The sequence below is a fragment of the Colletes latitarsis genome, chromosome 14 (genome assembly GCF_051014445.1).
Source record: "Colletes latitarsis isolate SP2378_abdomen chromosome 14, iyColLati1, whole genome shotgun sequence".
In the NCBI taxonomy this organism is placed as follows: Eukaryota; Metazoa; Arthropoda; class Insecta; order Hymenoptera; family Colletidae; genus Colletes; species Colletes latitarsis.
In genome coordinates, this window is record NC_135147.1 from 25,627,705 (window position 1) to 25,646,196 (window position 18,492).

At 44.9% G+C, this 18,492-nt stretch overlaps 2 protein-coding genes across 4 annotated transcripts in view; one reads left to right on the top strand and one right to left on the bottom strand.

Annotated features, from left to right (window-relative positions):
* The window catches only part of LOC143350334 (synaptogenesis protein syg-1), a 428,929-nt gene that overhangs the window by 321,271 nt on the left and 89,166 nt on the right, over positions 1-18,492 (bottom strand). The gene's annotated exons all lie outside the window — the stretch shown is intronic.
* LOC143350406 (glucose dehydrogenase [FAD, quinone]) lies at positions 1,820-18,300 on the top strand. 2 transcript variants are annotated; one of them, XM_076782539.1, is made up of 10 exons: positions 1,820-2,000; positions 4,606-4,814; positions 14,099-14,227; positions 14,406-14,602; positions 14,930-15,289; positions 15,632-15,779; positions 15,836-16,153; positions 16,484-16,854; positions 16,919-17,013; positions 17,104-18,300. In XM_076782539.1, the coding sequence occupies exons 2-10, from the start codon at positions 4,607-4,609 to the stop codon at positions 17,183-17,185; spliced, it is 1,908 nt and encodes a 635-aa protein (XP_076638654.1). In that variant the 5' UTR covers positions 1,820-2,000; position 4,606; the 3' UTR covers positions 17,186-18,300. The 2 variants fall into 2 exon arrangements, with proteins under 2 accessions (XP_076638654.1, XP_076638655.1); XM_076782540.1 differs by lacking the exon at positions 1,820-2,000 and adding an exon at positions 4,325-4,422.

Below are 18,492 nucleotides of genomic sequence, written 5' to 3' on the forward strand. Positions count from 1 at the left end.
TCCGTAATTTACGATCATCGGAGCTAATTGCGCAAGCTTTTACTTTAACGTGATTCGAAAATAAAAAATCGAGAGTTTGTTCCGCGTATTTTTATTTAGAAATGATGAAACGAGGGGAACGTTTCAATATACCAGGGGAATAAGCTCCAATTTTTTCGATTACGCAAGCTATAATAATTCAAACTCTGCGTACACAATCGCTTAATTTAGATTGTAATTAGTTTATATACTGAATGTCAGAATGCTTAGAGATTGGCGTCTGATCACGTGAAACTATTATCAATCCTCACTCGATGTTTCCACAAGCATTGTTATCTTCGAACTTCCATGAAATTAATAAACACACGAAGATAGAGCTGAACGATATAGTGCAAACACATTCTAGATCGAGGAGAAATTACAAACAGAAATAAATCTATCAAGAGAAAGGATTATTCTATTTAATGGGGACACTAAAATTCTAAATTCTGAATAGATGCATAGAACGCTTATTTTCGAGACCACTCGTGGTTTCCCCAATGTGGTTTGGGATAGTTTGATCCAGGCTATTGATATCGTGTATTGGCCAGGGTCTATTCGCGCTTCTAAAAAATTCAGACGGTTCCGGGTATCTTCGTCCAGGGGTTGAAAATGGTTTCAGCCAGAAGCGACGAACGTTCGCGTGGAACGTAATCGACGTGAGTAATTTGGATAATGGCCGATTTCGGGTGTTGTTCCAACGTAACGGAAGCATCTCCAACAGAAGAGTTACCGATCCTCTGTGTCCGGTGTCGCGTATCCGCGGTCAACGTATCCGATTCTGCCTAAGTGGAACGCTATTATCGGTCGGCGCGCGTTGCCGCGTTATTATATTCCGCCCACGCTCGCTACGAAATAACCAGCGATTCACGGTTTATTAACGAGGCGAACGGACGGGGCATTGCACGACCCCGTGAATAATTTCATCGCGAAGACCCGAATAGAAACCAGTTTCACCCCCAACCGCCGGGGCGACAGACGGACGATCGTTCGGACCGACGCTTCGCGCGGAAATAAGAGACTGGACGCGAGAAACGAACACCGTTTATAATCGAGTTTCTCTCTGGAACAAACGTCGACTTAATTCGGAGCGAAAACAGACCTGCGTGCAATTAATTCGAAAAAAAAACCCCCACGCAAGGCTACGCACGTGGGATAGGAAACACTGTTTTGGTTGAAATATATGTTCGTCTGTCGTTTATTTATGTTTTGGGGCTCTGTCATTTTATTATTGAGTCTGATTTTAAGTATTTTATGTTTATTTGCAAAATCACGGGCGGGGCGACTAGAATTTATTTCTTTAAATAATAGGTAATGATTAAGGTGAAACTACGTGAAACTTTCATTAATTTATATTTTGGGGCCTTGGTAGTTGATCTATTGGTTGATTTTATACTTTTTTTCTATTCTAATGGCTCCCGACTTTCTAAGGGTTTTTTCTCGTCTGAATCATTCCCAAAAGCACAATATTTCCTAATTTGTATCGCAGATTCTTCGAAAGATGAGTAGCGCCAGACTAAGTCGGAGGCTGTTAAGAGCTTCTAGGAGGATAAGTAAATGGCGAAAACGATAAAGTTACGCGATAACGATCCTCGTTAGGCCTGTTTGAGCACATGACAGCGCTCGTCCCCTGGAAAATCCGCGGCACAAGGATGGCTCTGGCCTTGGATCCCCGGTAGTCGAAAAATGACGGAGATTTTCTCGATGAGACGAACCGCGTGGAGTCGACGGGGCAAAGACAACAACAGGGAAAAGGACATCAACGGGGTGGGAGATGAATTATAAAGAGACGGTTCGACGGTGAGAGGTTTTACAGTTGCAACCTGCTCGCTTGTAGCTGCGAGGTTGTGTCTCCTGCGCGATCTCTCGCCTTATCACGCGTTTCGCGTTCTTATCGGACGGTAAAGTTCGGTTCTGTGATCCTCGCGTCTCCTACGTCGTTCGATTCTACTATCCAGGTGATCGCACGACCACGTTACAAGGTCAGAAAACGTTAATTATTACTTGGTAACATCGTAAAAAAATATTTATGCAAGCTTCACACTGATTTTTTAAACGTCGACACACTGTTTTATCATCGACCTTCGATTCTGGTAACTGTACGATAGCACAGTTTAAAATTCAAATTCCAAGTTGGAACGTATGCAAATAGTATAGAAATTTTCGAATATACAAAGTGTTATATTACCGTTTCCATAGTGTGCAATTGCACGATTCCTCCGCGTAACAGGTCTTAATTAGAGCGACTATCATTACCGGTAGTTGAATTTCAATCATTCGCTTCTAAGAGTTCTCCTTTTTCCCACTTTCTTTCGATTCATTACCACTCTATTCCCAACGAAACGTCAACGTACGACATTAAGACGCTTTCGTCGTTTGTTCTATTTACCGAGCGTATTTTTAGGACTGCACCAGTACGCCGGGCACGATTATGCACGCGAAATGGGCAACGTTGCGCAACCGAGTCTTTCCCGGAAGTTGAGCCACGCGCGTCGGAAGTAACTCCTTGAGTATCTACTATTAATTAATATTCTCGATGATAGATTACCATCTTTCAAAAGTATCTTCGTTTAATTTATAACTTATCGCAGACGAAATTCATTCGAACTTCATTGTTTACTCCGTTGAATTATTTTGAAAACTCGATGATATTGAAGCCCATTGTTTGAGAAATGAATGGGTTTATTTGCGGATTTCGATCGAGGAACAATCAAAACAGCCATGTCATTGCTTTCCAAAGCTGTATCGAGCATTGATAATCATTACAAAGCACACAACGCGTATTAAAAAGAAAATAAACGAACGGTCGGACGGTTGAAATTTCGACGCAGACTTCTCCGCGGCCTCGAAAGATCGGTTCCCGCGATGACGGAGCCGGAGAACGCCGAACAATGAGATATTACTAAATCGCGAGCGCGCGCGTTAATAATAGCCGGTTTTCCGCGCGCACTTTTCATTTCCTTCGGGTATCAACGAACGGGCGGGCTCACGCATCGGGGAAACGTCAGCCACATTAATTAGAGGTAAATTAATTAACACGAACGGTTAGTTAGGAGCGGATTAACCTCCCACCGCCGTCGTTCTCGCTAATTAATGCCGAATATTTCTACCGATGCGATTTCAATTTGCTCGCGGGTTTACGTAAACCGGGATCGGGAAACGCGGCGGTCTCCTTCCACGGAAAAACGCGGCAAACCAGAATTACGAATCGACGCGCGGCGAGTTTTTCCCGCGAGAAAGTCGCAGGCAAGTTCGGGCCACGCGATCGCGATCGGATTTTAATGCGTCCCTGACTTCGATCGGTCTGCGCGGGATATATGGATGCAAAAACCAAAGTCCCAGGTAAAACACGAACACACGCGAAGTGCACGCGATTCGCCTGCGAGCTACGGTACGCCGCGAGCGAATCGCGAGTCGTTAACGAATCGTCGTTTCTACTGTTTTATTACCCCCTTTCGTTCGCGAACCATTGCGTTTTGATCGCCACTCCGATCGGGAGCAACAATTTACCCATTCCATGGCGGATTATCGACATTGTTTAAAACGAATTTTTGTGTTACTTTGCATAACTGGTTTGGAAATTTACTCCTCGCGTGCGGGGATCGATGAATGTATTTTTAAAAATCGACAGAGGCCAATTGTTCTACTTCGCGTCGAGCATACGATGCCTCGATTTTCAAATTCCGTGTAGTATACAATGGCCAGAGGCTATCGAGAATATGTACTAACGACTTGTACGATTAGATAAACTGTGCGTGACGCGTCCCTTTGTGAGTTTTACGTATCGCGCGACGAACGATTAAGCTTCTTCCGTCGAACGTTACGAGACTGCAATTTGCAACCGAGATTTGAAAAGCTGAGAAAATTCTGATGTACTCGGGACGTTCACGCGCGCAAGATATGCAGAAAAAACACGTACGACATTCCTGTACGCGAAATGCGCGTCCATGAACGTACATTATGCAGATATATGCACCGAAAAGTACACAAGTGATATACATATATACATTTACCTTGTAGAATTCGAACTATTATTTCGATAAATGTTTCCAAGTATTTTACCCAATATATCGACAAAGACGTATAAAATATTTATAAAATTACAAGTTTATCTCCCCTTTTGCATCCAAAGAGCAAACGTTGCGGAAGATTGCAGACCGATTTCAGGAAGCACTGCCACGATAAAAATCATGTTCGATCGCCTTTATCTGTTAATAAATAATGGCATTGAAGCAATAGTTTGCAAAACATATGCATTATGCAATATATGTAACAGTACGTTTCTAATGCTCTAATTATGAAATTACTATTTACTTGACTCCATTTTCTTATCTATTGGCCAGGGATATATGCGTTTATACGAACGTTCGCAGTCCAGTTACGGAAGCTTAAAGTAAACGATCCGTAAGTATTCAAAGTAATGAAACTAACGACTTGCAACATTACATGCATCGTGAAAACGTATCGCGGTACATAATAACTTCCGTATCCGTCGTGTCTGTTTATCTCTTACATTTCTATTTTTAAAATTACGATCGTCGTTTTACCGAGCAGCTTGCAACGATGATTGTTTTCTATCTTTTACAGAATGTCGTACAACGTGACCGCCACGTCGCCCTGCGAGCAGCCCTATCTAGGCCCAGGCCTCGGGGGCCTCTGCCCGGGTTCCCAATTTTTGACATTCATGACCCTTCTGGACACGTTCGTCCGCGCGAAGGACGAAATCTCTCAACTCTGCGAACGAGTCAGACCAGTCAATGAACCAGAAAACGTTTACGATTTCATCGTAGTTGGGGGTGAGTATTCCATTTTCCGGATACGGGGTCGAGAAAGGGGTCAGAGGCTCTAAGACAGGGGTCGACAACTTCCAAAAGTTAGACACGTTCGAACACGGAGATCAACTCTCCCCTGGCTGGGTTAATTCGATCGAACGGTGGTCGATAAGCGAATTAAGCGTTGCCACCTTTGGTCACACGAATTAGAGGGCAATTCGTAAAGATATCCAGAATTTTCCTCGAATTTTTTAAGATGGTCGTTCGCTCGCGTTCGTCGATTTCCAAATATTATAACGGAAAATCGAGCGTTCTGTTATCCGAGAATTCCGCTGACCGGAACCGCGGAAGTTCCACCGTATTATATTTTTCCCTTCGAATCCGAGCAACTGTTACCGCGAACGACCTTTCCCGTACTTTCGACAGTTCTGGGAACATAATTGCGCCCGACGTGCTCTGTATCCCCGGGTCCCCGACACGCGTGTTCGTGTTATTCGGTAATTTCAATCGAGACACGGTCTGAAATTTTCATACACATCGGCCAAAATAGCGCAACGAAAGCAAATGGCTTTCGCTGAATGATTTACGAGTCTCGGTATCGAAGCTCCGCAAGCTAAATTATTAACGACACTTTCTCGTCGTTCCGATGCAAACGAGCTAATATTATAATAGACTTTAATGGAAGAAGAACTTTCGTTGTAGGGGATCGCGAATTATTCAACGATACCCGCGAACATTAATTTAACGCTGCTCGTTAAAAGTACCGCCGTAACTGGCCGCGTACGAAATCGTTCGAGCATAAATTCGCTGATCAAAACCGGAAAAGGTAGTTACAAGCACGTGATTAAAAAATACTATGATAATTTGTCGCGAAACGCTCGTACAAAGGTAGCGAAGCTCCTGGCGCTCGCCGCCAGAGGGCTACGCTCAACCTGTACCTTTCTCGCAAGTACTCGATCGTATATTCGTATTCTCGCTTCTTTTCACAGCAAAGTATATAATAATTACTTATCTGCGGTCTGAACAGGAAGAATTTGCACGCAGAGAATTATATTCCAAATTAGCACGAGTCGGAATTGCAACGAAACGCGTATTATAGGTCTATCATTCCGCGATTATCCGCGGAGAAAACGATCGGAGAATGTTTTCTGCGCGACAATTTAAACGCGTTACTCGCTGGAGCGTTTCGTGTCCGCGCGATTGATTATTTAGTTTACGAATCGCGCGAGAAGTTGGCCAACAGGCCGCGTAAGCCAGACACGCGCGCTGCATCCCGTTCGCGAGCGTGCCTCTATCTCATTTGCATTTAACCGATGTATCCGTAATAATCGCAGTTGACATTATAACTGGGGGAAAATCGTGTCTGCGACCGGACGGCGCGTCGATACAATTTTCGCCCGTTAAATGCAACGTCGAACGACGGAAACGCTCCGGCGGTATCGACCATGTCCCCCGGATTTCGATTCACACTCTTCTCTCTGTGTGTGTGTGTGTGTGTGCACTCGATAGCTATAAAGAAGCAATTGTACGATTCCAGTCTCGGGCGGGGAAGATCGAATCGGAAATAAAACAATTCAAAAATCTCCAAAGGACGTGCACGCTGCTCCTGTTTCGAGCGTTTAAATTCCCGTGCATCGTTTTAGCAGGAACACGGAGCGGAAAGTTCGAAAAATCTTGGAACAACGCGGTGAAATATTTCGAAAAAATGCTGGGGTTTTTATTTGTCGCGGAATATCTCCCAGAGCGATATTGAAAAATAGTTTCGGGGAAACTTGGCTGGTTTTTTTTACGCATCCACGAAGTTGGCCGCGATTCTCGAGAAAAATAACGGCTCGGAGCACCGGAATTTTTCAATAATTATTACCTCGACGTTTCACGGGCGCGAGCAAGAGTTTAGACAAGCAAGAGTCGTTGATATTTAGCTTCGATGGACTCCAAGTGTTTCCAAATGATATCGTCTCGATCGAGCACCATCCTCGGAGGTAAATTTTCCGAAAACATACCCTGACTATTGATCGAACTGGGACACCGAGTAACGCGTGTGAATTGCAATAAACGCCGGGACGGTGTAATTTAATTCCGACGATGTAATTGCAGAGAGATAAATTTACGGGTGAGATTCACGAAGAGACTGGATATTAAGAGGGGTCGTTGTCGTTGAAGTTCCTTTTTCTTCGACGAAAAAAATTAAATAATAAAATTCCATTTATCCTTTTAAGCTCAGCTGCGAGAAAAATAAGGACGGTATAATCCGAAGAATTCGAAAATAAGGGTAAAAAAAGGGACACCGGCCGAGTGTAACGAACATAAACGACGAAGAATGAGCGGGGGATGGGAAAGAAATGGCAAGCTCTTGGCATTTTCTGAACCGGACCGTAATCAGTAAACTTTGGCGACAAGTTAACTCGTTACGGGCGAAACAAATGACGACGTTACTCGTCCTGGCCGCTTAACAGGCTAAGGAGGTTGGAAACGGGGCAAGCTTCGCGCCGCGGCTTAAAAAAAGGAAGGCTTGTAATTGGATATTTTACGAGGCGGTTCGCGAAACCTGTAAAATCCTCGCGAGCTGGCGATTCCGACTTGACCGTCGAAATTAATCCTTGGTTTCTCTCGGTTTCGCGGGTGATTAATCCTCGCGGAACCGCGAAGGACCATTCGACGGGACGAATGTCACTCGAAACGGAAGTGAATCTCGATTTTACTATTTTTCGATCATTATTCAGACTCGTTCGTAAACTAACCTTCCTCTGGGATTTTATTTAATTAATTCTATCGATATCTGAGGGTAAAGGCTAGTGTTGGAATTTAAATGAATAAAGTGAATAAAATATCTCTAAATCTGTTATTTGTTTACCTAACTTTGTCATCTAAAATTGTTTCTGACAGTATTTGACACGAAAAAGAATTTCCAATCAACTGACGGTCAAATAATTCGAGAAGAAAATTTTTTCGCGACTATTTCCGGATGAGCGGAGACCGTGATAGCGATAGAAGCTCTGTGGAACGAAACGACAGGCATTTTCAGGGTCCGTAAACGGAGTTTACGCGCTCGCGGAGGTCAAACAGAATTATCGCGAATCGGAGCGCGCCAATAGCGCGAGCCTCGATCGTAATTCGTCGATTATCGGGGTCCGAGGCAGCAGACGAAAACGCGACTCGATGGTCCGAGATCGTTCGATGTTTAGACGCGATATTAATACGAACTGTTATTCATTCGGTGTCCGAGCCGTGATTATTGCGTCATTAATTTAATTTCCAGCCCGCGTTTCGTCGTTGTTCCACCCCCGAACGTCCCCAGCCGCCCCCACGGTTGCATTATTACGTACGTTCCGGGACAGATAAATTCTCCAAGGCGATAAAAACCGACGAGACAGCGTCGCGGTGCCATTTACACGCCAGGAACGTCCGTAACGACGCCGATTCGACGAGATTGAATCCACGAGGCAAACATTAACTTTGGATATCGGAGGCTATTGGAAACGATTAGCTTTAAATTTAATTTGATTCTCAAAAGTATTCCCAATATACACAGGGTGTCTACCAAAAGGGTGGTTCCTCGTGAAAAGACGAGTTCAAAACGAAGAGTAAAGTTTCTGATAAGTAGAAACAGCGAGCAATGTACAGACAAATTCTCAAACCAGAAGTTTCGATAAATTTTAGTGTACCTTGCATAACAACGCAGACAGCTTCGAGAGTCTTTAATAGATTTTATTCAAGAACTCGAGTGGTCCTCGCCGAATAAGCTAACTTTTAATACGCTCAAAGTGCCTCGCGATTCGTTTCAATCTCCAGATGAACACAATAGCACACAACCGCTAAACGACGTTCCCATTGCGAGTAATTGACAGTATTCGAGACCGGGACCTCTAATTATCGACTAACTTGTCTTTCGTTGAACGTTATCGTTACATTGCGCACTAAAATTCCAAAGCCCTTGGCCTCATTAACGGAGCACCGCAATATTTTAATGAGGCAAACGCATTAAGAATGCCCTTATTACTCTTCGACGCGTCCTCGTTCGGAGCACTGTTCGTTAGTCGGATCTCTTCATTTTAACAAATTGTAGCTCCCTTATTGAGAAAACGCAACCCCGAATTCCTTCGTTCTAATTGCGTCTCGTATGAGTTTTCCTACCCCATAATTACGAATCCACGCGGTCTCGTTCGACAGAATAATTCTGAAATTTCCATTTCACCTTTCCCAATTATATTAATCCCTCGATAAACCGGACCGATTAAAAACGAATTACCTCGTTTCGTCTCGTCCAAGGAAAAAAGTCCAACAAACGATCGTTAAACGCTTCTACCATTAATATCGGACGCGTGGAAACGATCGTATCCAGAACACGGAACTTTCTTCCGAGTCGATTCGCCTCGGAATGTTTAGGTTTTATTAACCACCGCAGACGAGGAAAAAGTTTCCCGTGGAAATTTCCGCGACATTTTGCGCCGACGATGGAAAGTACGGGCGACGAGGCGTTTTCGAGCGATCGCGTCCAGCCGCGGCTCGATCCTTTTCTTTTTATCGATATCGTCGGGCGCTCCTTTCCCGCCGCGGAGCCATCGTTAACCGGAAGTTGCCGCACACCGCGATACCGGGGATTACATAAATCGCGGGAGAACCGGTTCCTTCCGAAGACAGAGTAATTAAGGCTACGCGGATATTAGCGCAACGTTCGATCGTTAACGAAGAAGCGATCGAATCGCAGCTGCGGCTACGAGCGGCGTACGCGTGGACGAGCAAACGCGATTAAATAATGAATTTCGTTTGCACACGCGTCCCGCGGAACAGTTTACGCCCGACGGAGCCCGTATTTTTGCATAATCTCGCCGAATATTCGCGACGAGAACGTTGTTTTCCACGATCTTTCAACGACACGTCTACGTTAATTATTGCATTCGTCGACAGGGCTTGGAATAAATGATTTTTGGAGGAGTGGAATTCTGGAAGAGGTGATCTCGTCGATAAAAATCAGTCGTGCTTTAACTATTCTTTCGATTCCGTTTCGAATTTGTTAAGTTGAAGCCCCGCTTCTGGATGGCGTACATTAATCAGTTACTAATTACAGGCAACGACGATACGAGGAGTAATGGTCCGATCGGTAATTACGAGTGAACAATCGCGAGGACACTCGCTTCGAGGAAGTCGTTAAGCTATCGATCATATATTACCATTGCTGTCCGTTTGTTTCGCGACGAGCGTGTACGATTTAAAATCTGCGTGTCGATCCGGTCGGTTGTTTCGTTATGCAAGAAGCACTTCGTGTTCACGAAGCTTAGTTCGAACCGAGTACACTTGGACAGATCGTCTGGAAAATTCAAGAAAATCGTATTCCTCGCGAGATAAATTCGCGTTAATTTTTCCCCGAATCGAGTGGCTGTTGCTTTTCGCGCATGTCTAGCAATTCTAGGGTGATTCTGGGAACTGGGACGAGCCGGAGCAGCTCCCCGAGCGGAACAAAAAGTTCATGGAGGAATAAGTTGAATTCCCCATGTGGGACCATCTCTCGACGACATAATTTTTTCGCTCGATGCAATATCCATTCGTTTTTTTAAAAACCACAGCTGGTACTATGACGTTATAATACATGATATCGCAAAATCTAAAAATTTTAGCTACCAAACGATTATTCGAATCGCGAGAAACACAAAGTATACACTGTTTTATGAATACGATTATTTTTAAAAGTCTTACGCAAGGGACTGTAGTAAAAAATAATAGGTTAGATATATGCGTCGAGTGTACGTGAATACATTAATTCCTAGGATTTCCAGCGTCGGATATTGGGACATCGCAGATTTTCTAGATTTCACCGGAGTTTATCTCGACATCTGCATGACTTAGCCTGGCAACAGCAAAACCCTCGTTAAAGTTTATTAACACGTTCGCTGCCACCTGTCACACATAATGACACAACGATTCTGGCGAAAGACCGACGTAACCCATACCTAACGGAGATTTTTTTTTATTGTACGTCTGTGCAAACACGTTGTCTGTTATATTCAAAGTACTCGATCCTTTTCATTTCTTTTTAAACGACGCGTGACTGCAATTCTGCTCCAAAGATTCGCTGGAAATTGACGCTGGAGAAACTCTCTGTGATCTATCCGTACTCGCCGTCGTCGCCCCGACTATCGAGGCGCGAGATCTATGGCGTGATCCAGACCACGGTTCGACTGCGAGCTTCCGGATTGGGTATCGCTAAATTCGAAATAATATCATATCCACGAAATGGGTAATTTACGTAAAGTAACAACGCGCAGGAATGCTCTAATTAATTTTAATTAAGCGTTATTGCTAGGAAATATAGTTTTACTTCTATTCGTACGCTGTACTGGTGATTCACTGTGGATAAAGAGAAACTTATTTTTTCTCATTTATTTCTAAATATTGTTTTTATTAAAACTGGCGTGTTTTTACTTCTATTCGTTAATTAGTTATTTTTTCGTTGCAAATTAATTGCCTAACTGCAAACCTGATGGAGGGCTTTGATAATGATATAAATAAAGTATACTGATGTTTTTTTTCCGCGAGCAATAACACAGAGGCCATTGTTTCCAACGTGCCACGATCGTCAACAAATATTTATTTAAACATAAACCTTTAAATATTATCAAATATGAGTTGTTCTATGAAAAATAATTTATGAAACAAATACTCGGATATTGCGACGGTATTTTCGAACGAGCGTAGATCGCGGGGAAGAAAGGCGCGGCGACTATAAAGATACGGATCGACGATCGGAATAAGCGACGAACGGGACGCTTTATGCTAGGATAAACTCCCGGGGAGCCGCGGGCGGAACAACGTAAATAACGTAGCGCCGTTAGGTCGTCGCGGCGCCGACGGAACGGAAACGGAGCACGTCGGGCGTGTATCGAAAATATGTTTCCCCGCGAATATAACTCCGGGTTCGCGCGGCGCGATATAAAATCGACGGGAAATGACGGGAAAATCGAGGAAAATGAAGGATAACGCGTGCACGATCCGAGGAACGGTCCGCGGTTATGCAATCGCCGTTGACCGTGTTTCTTGCCCGAGCAGAACCGTTTTCACTCGCTCCCGTTTCCGGAAAATGACACGTAGAGCGCGAGAAAAACGCTCTCGCGTGCCAACGAGAGGGAACTTCTTTTCGCGAGGCCGACTGTCACCGCTGACGAAAGAGGGGATTCGCGCCACGGTTCGCTGATTCGACTCGCGGAGCTCTGAGAAACTACGGAATTTCTGCCACGGAATTATCCTAATCGCCGGGTGGGGGGAATTGCATTTTGTATTTTTTTTAATCTGGGAGACGTCGATTAGAAATCTTGGCAATGCTGTTGCTTCTGCTAGGAATTGACGTTCCTTTTTCTTTGACAGGATCTTTTAACAGTTTGGTTAGTGGAAGTGTTTCGACTTTTGGTAGCCATCTTGAGTTCAATTAATTCTCTGATAGTTTCAGATTTCCTGTTTACTTAGAAACTTAAATTGCAGTGGTGATTGGCTCGAAACAACTGCTCTTTAATTTCTAAATGGGCCTAATGTTTATCAGTTGACTAAATTCTACATAATTCCTTTTCTACGAACCATTATGACGTAAAACCATTTGCCAAATTGCCATCGGTCGAAAACTGACATATTTATGGTTCCCTAAGTTCTCGCGATTAGAACGACAATAAGTTACACGACACGAAAGACTCTTACAAGATTAGTATATCGTTACGTAATATGGATTGCATTAACATTTCTTTGGGTTTGCACTATTTTTCGAGTAGCCACGAGCAGGTTTCTGGTTACCTAGGTTCACCGATAACTTAGGTGAAACAGTCCAGCCTTGGCGCTCTCGCTGGCCGACTGACGCAACGAGCCTAAGTCCAGGTGCAGCGACCAACGGGGAATTTATGAGCCACTGTCCTCGAAAACTAAGGGATTCATGCGTGGCCTAAGTCCACGTACACTCATAGAATAAGCCGTCCACGCTTCTAAGCGCTCGCGAATGCAATATTTCTTGTCGTACTCGGGAGGATCACGCTCCATACGAAACGCTAACGGGTTAACTAAAACACGTTTGTCTTCCCTCTGCTCCAATGTTTCTAAACCACCAACGTTTCAGACGTTGCTTGGTTCAAACACCCGTGTCTAATATTTATTCGTATAAAAAGGTGGAACGCAAACTCTCTTATGCACGTACAAAATGCGGACAATGGTATTGTTAAAAGTATTGTTTCGAACATGCTTGGAACCCTTATCACTTCAATAACGTTGTTTTACTTATGCAGATACGAACAACCTCGACCATGTACGTAATTGACAAATGAGCCTTGTTGCTAGTTTAGAGGATAATCGCGAGTTAATCTTGACGAGATCAACGACTCGATGATTAATGACCGTCAAAAGAAGGCTGATTTACATTTTAAGCGAATACAACTTGCGAACGCGAAACGGTATTCCGCTACCTGTTTTCTCAAAATGCAATCATATGATTTCTCTATACCAAACTGTTCATTTAGATTCCTTGGCTGGAACTCGTATGAAACTCCTTTACCCAGCGAAACGGGTTAGCGCAGCTCGACGAAATGTACGAACTGCCATAATCAGTTTTACTGGTTGGTACACGATGGCCAAGACCTTACAAAGTCGTTTTCTAGTCTGATGAGCATTTCTTTGCGACTGGTGCGCCGCGACCAACATGGTGCTCGTTAGGGTCCACTGGACACATGTTCCAACAACGCGGAACGAGCTCACTGTTGCTTAGAAGCACAGCTAAACACATTTTATTCCCCAGCTACCTTCTACGTTCGGTCGTAAATTAACTTCCGCTTGCGTTTCGTTCGTAAATTACGATCCCATCGTGAGAAGAAGTTTACTATGAATTTTAGAAACTAAAAGACCCCTGTGTCTAATTTCTTTTGGTTCACATGAGTAACACAAACAGTTTGACCCCTTTAATTGGGTTCCGCGTGTATCGATTATCTACAGACTATATAATAATCAACGTACGATAAATAATAATCAGTTTAGTATAAATTATTGCCAGTAAATGATTATCTATAAATCAATTGTCGATAAAACATATAATAATACATGATAAATAGTTTTAGTATTAATTGGTTCGTTATTATCAATTTCATAATTAATGCACGAAGGGGTACCAAACCGAAAGTTTGGAGTAATTTTATACATCGAACGACGAGTGCAAATTTCACATTCTGATAATCTCAGCTTCGCGTAGACCGTCGACGAGTACTAAATTATGAACGAAATTGATTCGTGAATAAAAATGTCTCGAAATGTATCGAAAACGTTTCTAACTTGTACTTTCCCCGCAGGTGGAACTGCAGGTTCCGTGGTGGCGTCCAGACTCAGCGATCTACCGCAATGGAAAGTTCTGCTGCTCGAAGCCGGTCCCGACGAGCCCCCAGGTGCAGATATCCCGAGCATGGTGGGAATGTACCTGGGTACGTATTTTCGAAGATGAACTTAAACGGAGCGAACACGATCGGCCATAAGAAACGCGGCGCGGAAGAAAAGTGAAGGGGAACTGAAACGTAACGCGAGACTATGAATGAACCGCGGAACGTTTCCCTTCCCAGGCCGTGGATCGCCGATAATCGTTGATCAATTTGCCTCGAACAGGCACCGTGCTCGACTGGAAATACCACACCGTGAACGAGCGGTACGCCTGCCAATCCACCGGAGGATCCTGCTCGTGGCCGCGAGGAAAGGTCCTCGGGGGAACGTCCGTGCTCAATGGCATGATGTACATGCGTGGACACCCCAAAGACTATGACAACTGGGCGGCTATGGGCAACGAGGGGTGGTCTTGGGAAGAGGTAATCAGGGAACCATCGAACATGTTAAAATTGCCGTTAAAAGGTTCGAGTTTGAAACGTCTGCCAGTTGATTCAACGTACACTTTTGTTTTTCACGTTGTTACCTCAACGAATATCGATAAAAATGATTCTATCCACGCGAGCTATCGTGCAACCCGATAAACCTAGACACCACTGTCGAAAAGTAAATTGCGTTCGAGAACATTTGAAGCATAGATCTCGCTCTGTCCGGTACCAGCGCGAGTTCCAGTTGCGAAAATCTTTCAACGAGACCGATTTGCCAATCCGTCGGTCTGATTCATTTACTTTTTGCCCCGCGCGACGCAGGTTTTGCCGTATTTCAAGTGCTCGGAGAACAACACGGAGATCAATCGAGTGGGTCGCAAATTTCACTCGACCGGCGGGTTGCTCAACGTCGGGAGGTTCCCCTGGATCCCCACGATCTCCAACGATCTGCTCTCGGCGGCCTCCGAGAACGGATATCCGATCTCGCAGGACCTCAACGGCGAGCAGTTCGTCGGGTTCACGGTCGCGCAAATGATGCAGAAGAACGGCGTCAGGCAGAGCGCGTCGACCGCTTTTCTGCGACCTGTTCGATACAGAAAGAACCTACAGATCGCTCTGAACGCCACCGCCACCAAGATCATCGTCGAGAACAACAAAGCAGTGGGCGTCGAATACTACCATGTTAGTATAAATCGTTCTCGATATTAGATAACAGTGGAATATTTAATTCTCGAGTGTATTATTGAAAATTATTTGAAAATTTATGTAATCCTTCGCTGGTTCATTATTCCTTAAATGCTTTAAAGGACACTTGATTTCCATTTACCAGTTTGGTAACGATCGAAGCACCGTGCAAAATAATTCTATCTTTTTCCAATCTCGTTTGGAGGTGTTTTCGAAACAAGTTTTACGACGATTTGCTGATTACCAGCGCGGTTTGACCTTGCTCTAAGGTTTTGCAAACGATGTTCCCTAATATTCCGCAAGTTCGAGCTCAAGATAGGAATATCGACATGATTCCAGCACGGTAAGCGTCGAGTTGCTCGAGCTGCACGCGAGGTAATCGTCTCCGGCGGGACCGTCAACTCTCCCCAGCTGTTGCTGCTCTCAGGAATTGGACCCAAAGAGCAGCTGGAGGCCGTGAACGTCAAAGTCGTTAAAGATCTTCCCGGTAAGAGAAACGACTACGTTCGTTCGAACCTGGGATTCATTTCCCTGCGTGCACAGGTGTCGGAGAGAATCTACAGAATCACGTGTCGTACACTGTGTCCTGGACCATCGACCAGCCCAACGTCTACGATCTCACCTGGGCGGCTGCTCTGGAGTACGTAGCGTTCCAGGAGGGACCCATGGCGTCCACTGGGCTCTCCCAAATGACGGGAATCATCCCCTCGGCGTACACCACCCCCGATCACCCGGATCTACAGTTCTTCTTCGCGGGATATCAAGCCGCCTGCAGCGTCACGGGCGAGCTAGGGGCTCTCATGAGCAACGGACGTAGGAGCATCAGCATATCACCCACGAACGTTCAACCGCGCAGCAGAGGTACATTAGAATTCATATCATCAGAATCATATTTCTTCTCACGCTCCTGACTATCGTTAACTATCATCAAACGACTACATGCCATTGACTAAGGAACCAGTTTGACGTTGTTAACCTACTGTGCGTACGCGAGAAGTTGGCGAGTGAAAGGAACGCGGGTCTGATTGGTTCCCCACTCTAGTTTGGGAGCCCAATGACGATGCATGTGGGCGGAGCAAGCGAGGTACCCTCCCACTAGCCAACTTCTCGCAAATGCACAGCATTCCCTGACCACTCGCTAATCCGTACGCAGAAACTTAAAATTATGAACCCTGTTTGCTGTCGCGTTAGGAACCCTCCGTTTGGCCAGCAACGATCCCTTCGCCAAGCCCATAATCCAAGGGAACTACTTGTCCGATCCCGTGGACGTGGCCATCCTGGTAGACGGTATTAGCAAAGCTCTGTCGTTTGCCAACACCACCGCCATGTCCAAGTACAACATGACGTTTGACGAAGCACCCCTGGCAGCCTGTTCCCAGTACCCGTTCATGAGCAACGAGTACTGGAGCTGCGCCGTTCGCCAGAACACTGGCCCGGAGAACCATCAGGCTGGTTCCTGCAAAATGGGTCCGTCCAGCGATCCCATGGCCGTGGTGGATCCTCGACTGAACGTTCACGGTATCAAGGGACTACGCGTGGCCGACATGTCCATCGCTCCTACGGTATTTTTCTCTCTCTCTTCGCTCTCGACGATACGCAATGCCTAATTTCGAATCGTTCGCGTAGGTGGTGTCCAGCAACACGGCCAGCCCGGCGATAATGATCGGCGAGAGGGCCGCAGCCTTCATCAAAGAGGACTGGGGCGTCGGCGAAACACAATGGTACGGGTGTCAAGGCAATAAACCCACGTGGAAAGCCCCAGCCCCAAGGAAAGGGTATTATAGTCACTAGAAATTTGCCATGTTTCGTAGTTCCCGTTTTACGATCGACAACTCGCTGGATCTATTGCTCTGGGGGATCAAGTACATCGACTGGGACCAGGGCGTCTGGTAGCCAAGATCCTCGAACGATCTAGTCCGCGATTCAGCCGAGTCTCAGCGTCGCCAAAGAGACGACTTTCCTTCCCTCCACTCGATCGAGAGTCGATCGGAAAGCGGAACAGAAATCCAACGCAACGCTAACGGATTTACCTTTAACAACTGTTACCAATATTATTATTATTATTATTATTATTATTGCGACTTCCTTCGACTTCTACTCTCGTTGTTTGTTTTGTTTTTATTCTCTCTCTCGTGGCACGACGTCGAGGATTCATCGGGCCGATCGATCCCCCGCGTCGATCGGGGGCCCGAAACTTTGTATGCCATTCCGTGTGATGTTTTTGTTTTTTCCTAAGTAAATAAAGAATAAGTTGCCTCGATGAACGAGCGACCACGTACGACAGTTTACGAATTATTCGATCTCGACGGGAATTGCACCGGGCGAAACGTTTTAATATTAATCTCGTCGAACGCGAACGTTTGCTACCACGGCGAAAATACGTGATTATTATAAATTCCTGCACGCTCGTGACCGCGCAACGTCGACAAATTCGATTTCACGCGTTTACAGTTTTTCGCACGTTCTTGAGAAGTCGTCGTATCGCTCGTTCCGCGCACCGAGCAGAGCTTTTGCGAATAAAACTGTGTAGATAGAATATTATTTACTCTTTATAACGATGTTTAGCGCTGCTTAGTCCCACGTAACACGCTCGACGAAAACACTGTAACGACAGCCCATGAGTACCTTTGCCGTGAAAACTTTCTTTGGCTATCGGGTCACTGCACCAAAATCGAAATTCCAAGCGTTTTCTTCAAGCGAGAACCAAAGAACCACTCAGTGGTGTCACTTATTTTCCCTTTTAACTCTTAAGTGGATTATTGGGCAAATTTAAAGTAACGTATCGATGTAATTTGATGTGATTTGATGAAAATTGATTCGAAGTAACTCTGTTGAGATTGAGAGTCCACTCGAGGGTTAAAGATCAACGGGAAGGCGAAACGAAATTTCAATTTGTTTGAGAATTGCTAAAAACTATTTTGCACTGTTCGACGCCACTGACCCTTAATGTAATCTAACGCAGCGCAAATGTAAATCAAAATGTTGTAAATAAATAGTGAGAAACTGTACGTGAGACCGTGTTCGTCGTAACCTGTCCAGCGTTTTGAACGCACTCATACCGTTCATGTTGTCTTCCGCGGTACGCAATCCATCAATACAACGAAATGTTAGATAGCGTGGACAGCACTTAGCATTCACGATCGCGTCATCGATAGTACACGTGCATTATAGAAAAAAATAATACATTGTTATCGTCGTAC

Bases quoted from the DNA above. Each gene is read 5' to 3' on its own strand.
- LOC143350406 (XM_076782539.1), top strand. From the start codon at position 4,607: ATGTCGTACAACGTGACCGCCACGTCGCCCTGCGAGCAGCCCTATCTA. The intron at 14,603-14,929 runs GTAATCAGGGAA...CGCGCGACGCAG, and splicing joins AGGGGTGGTCTTGGGAAGAG to GTTTTGCCGTATTTCAAGTG. The intron at 15,780-15,835 runs GTAAGAGAAACG...CTGCGTGCACAG, and splicing joins AGTCGTTAAAGATCTTCCCG to GTGTCGGAGAGAATCTACAG.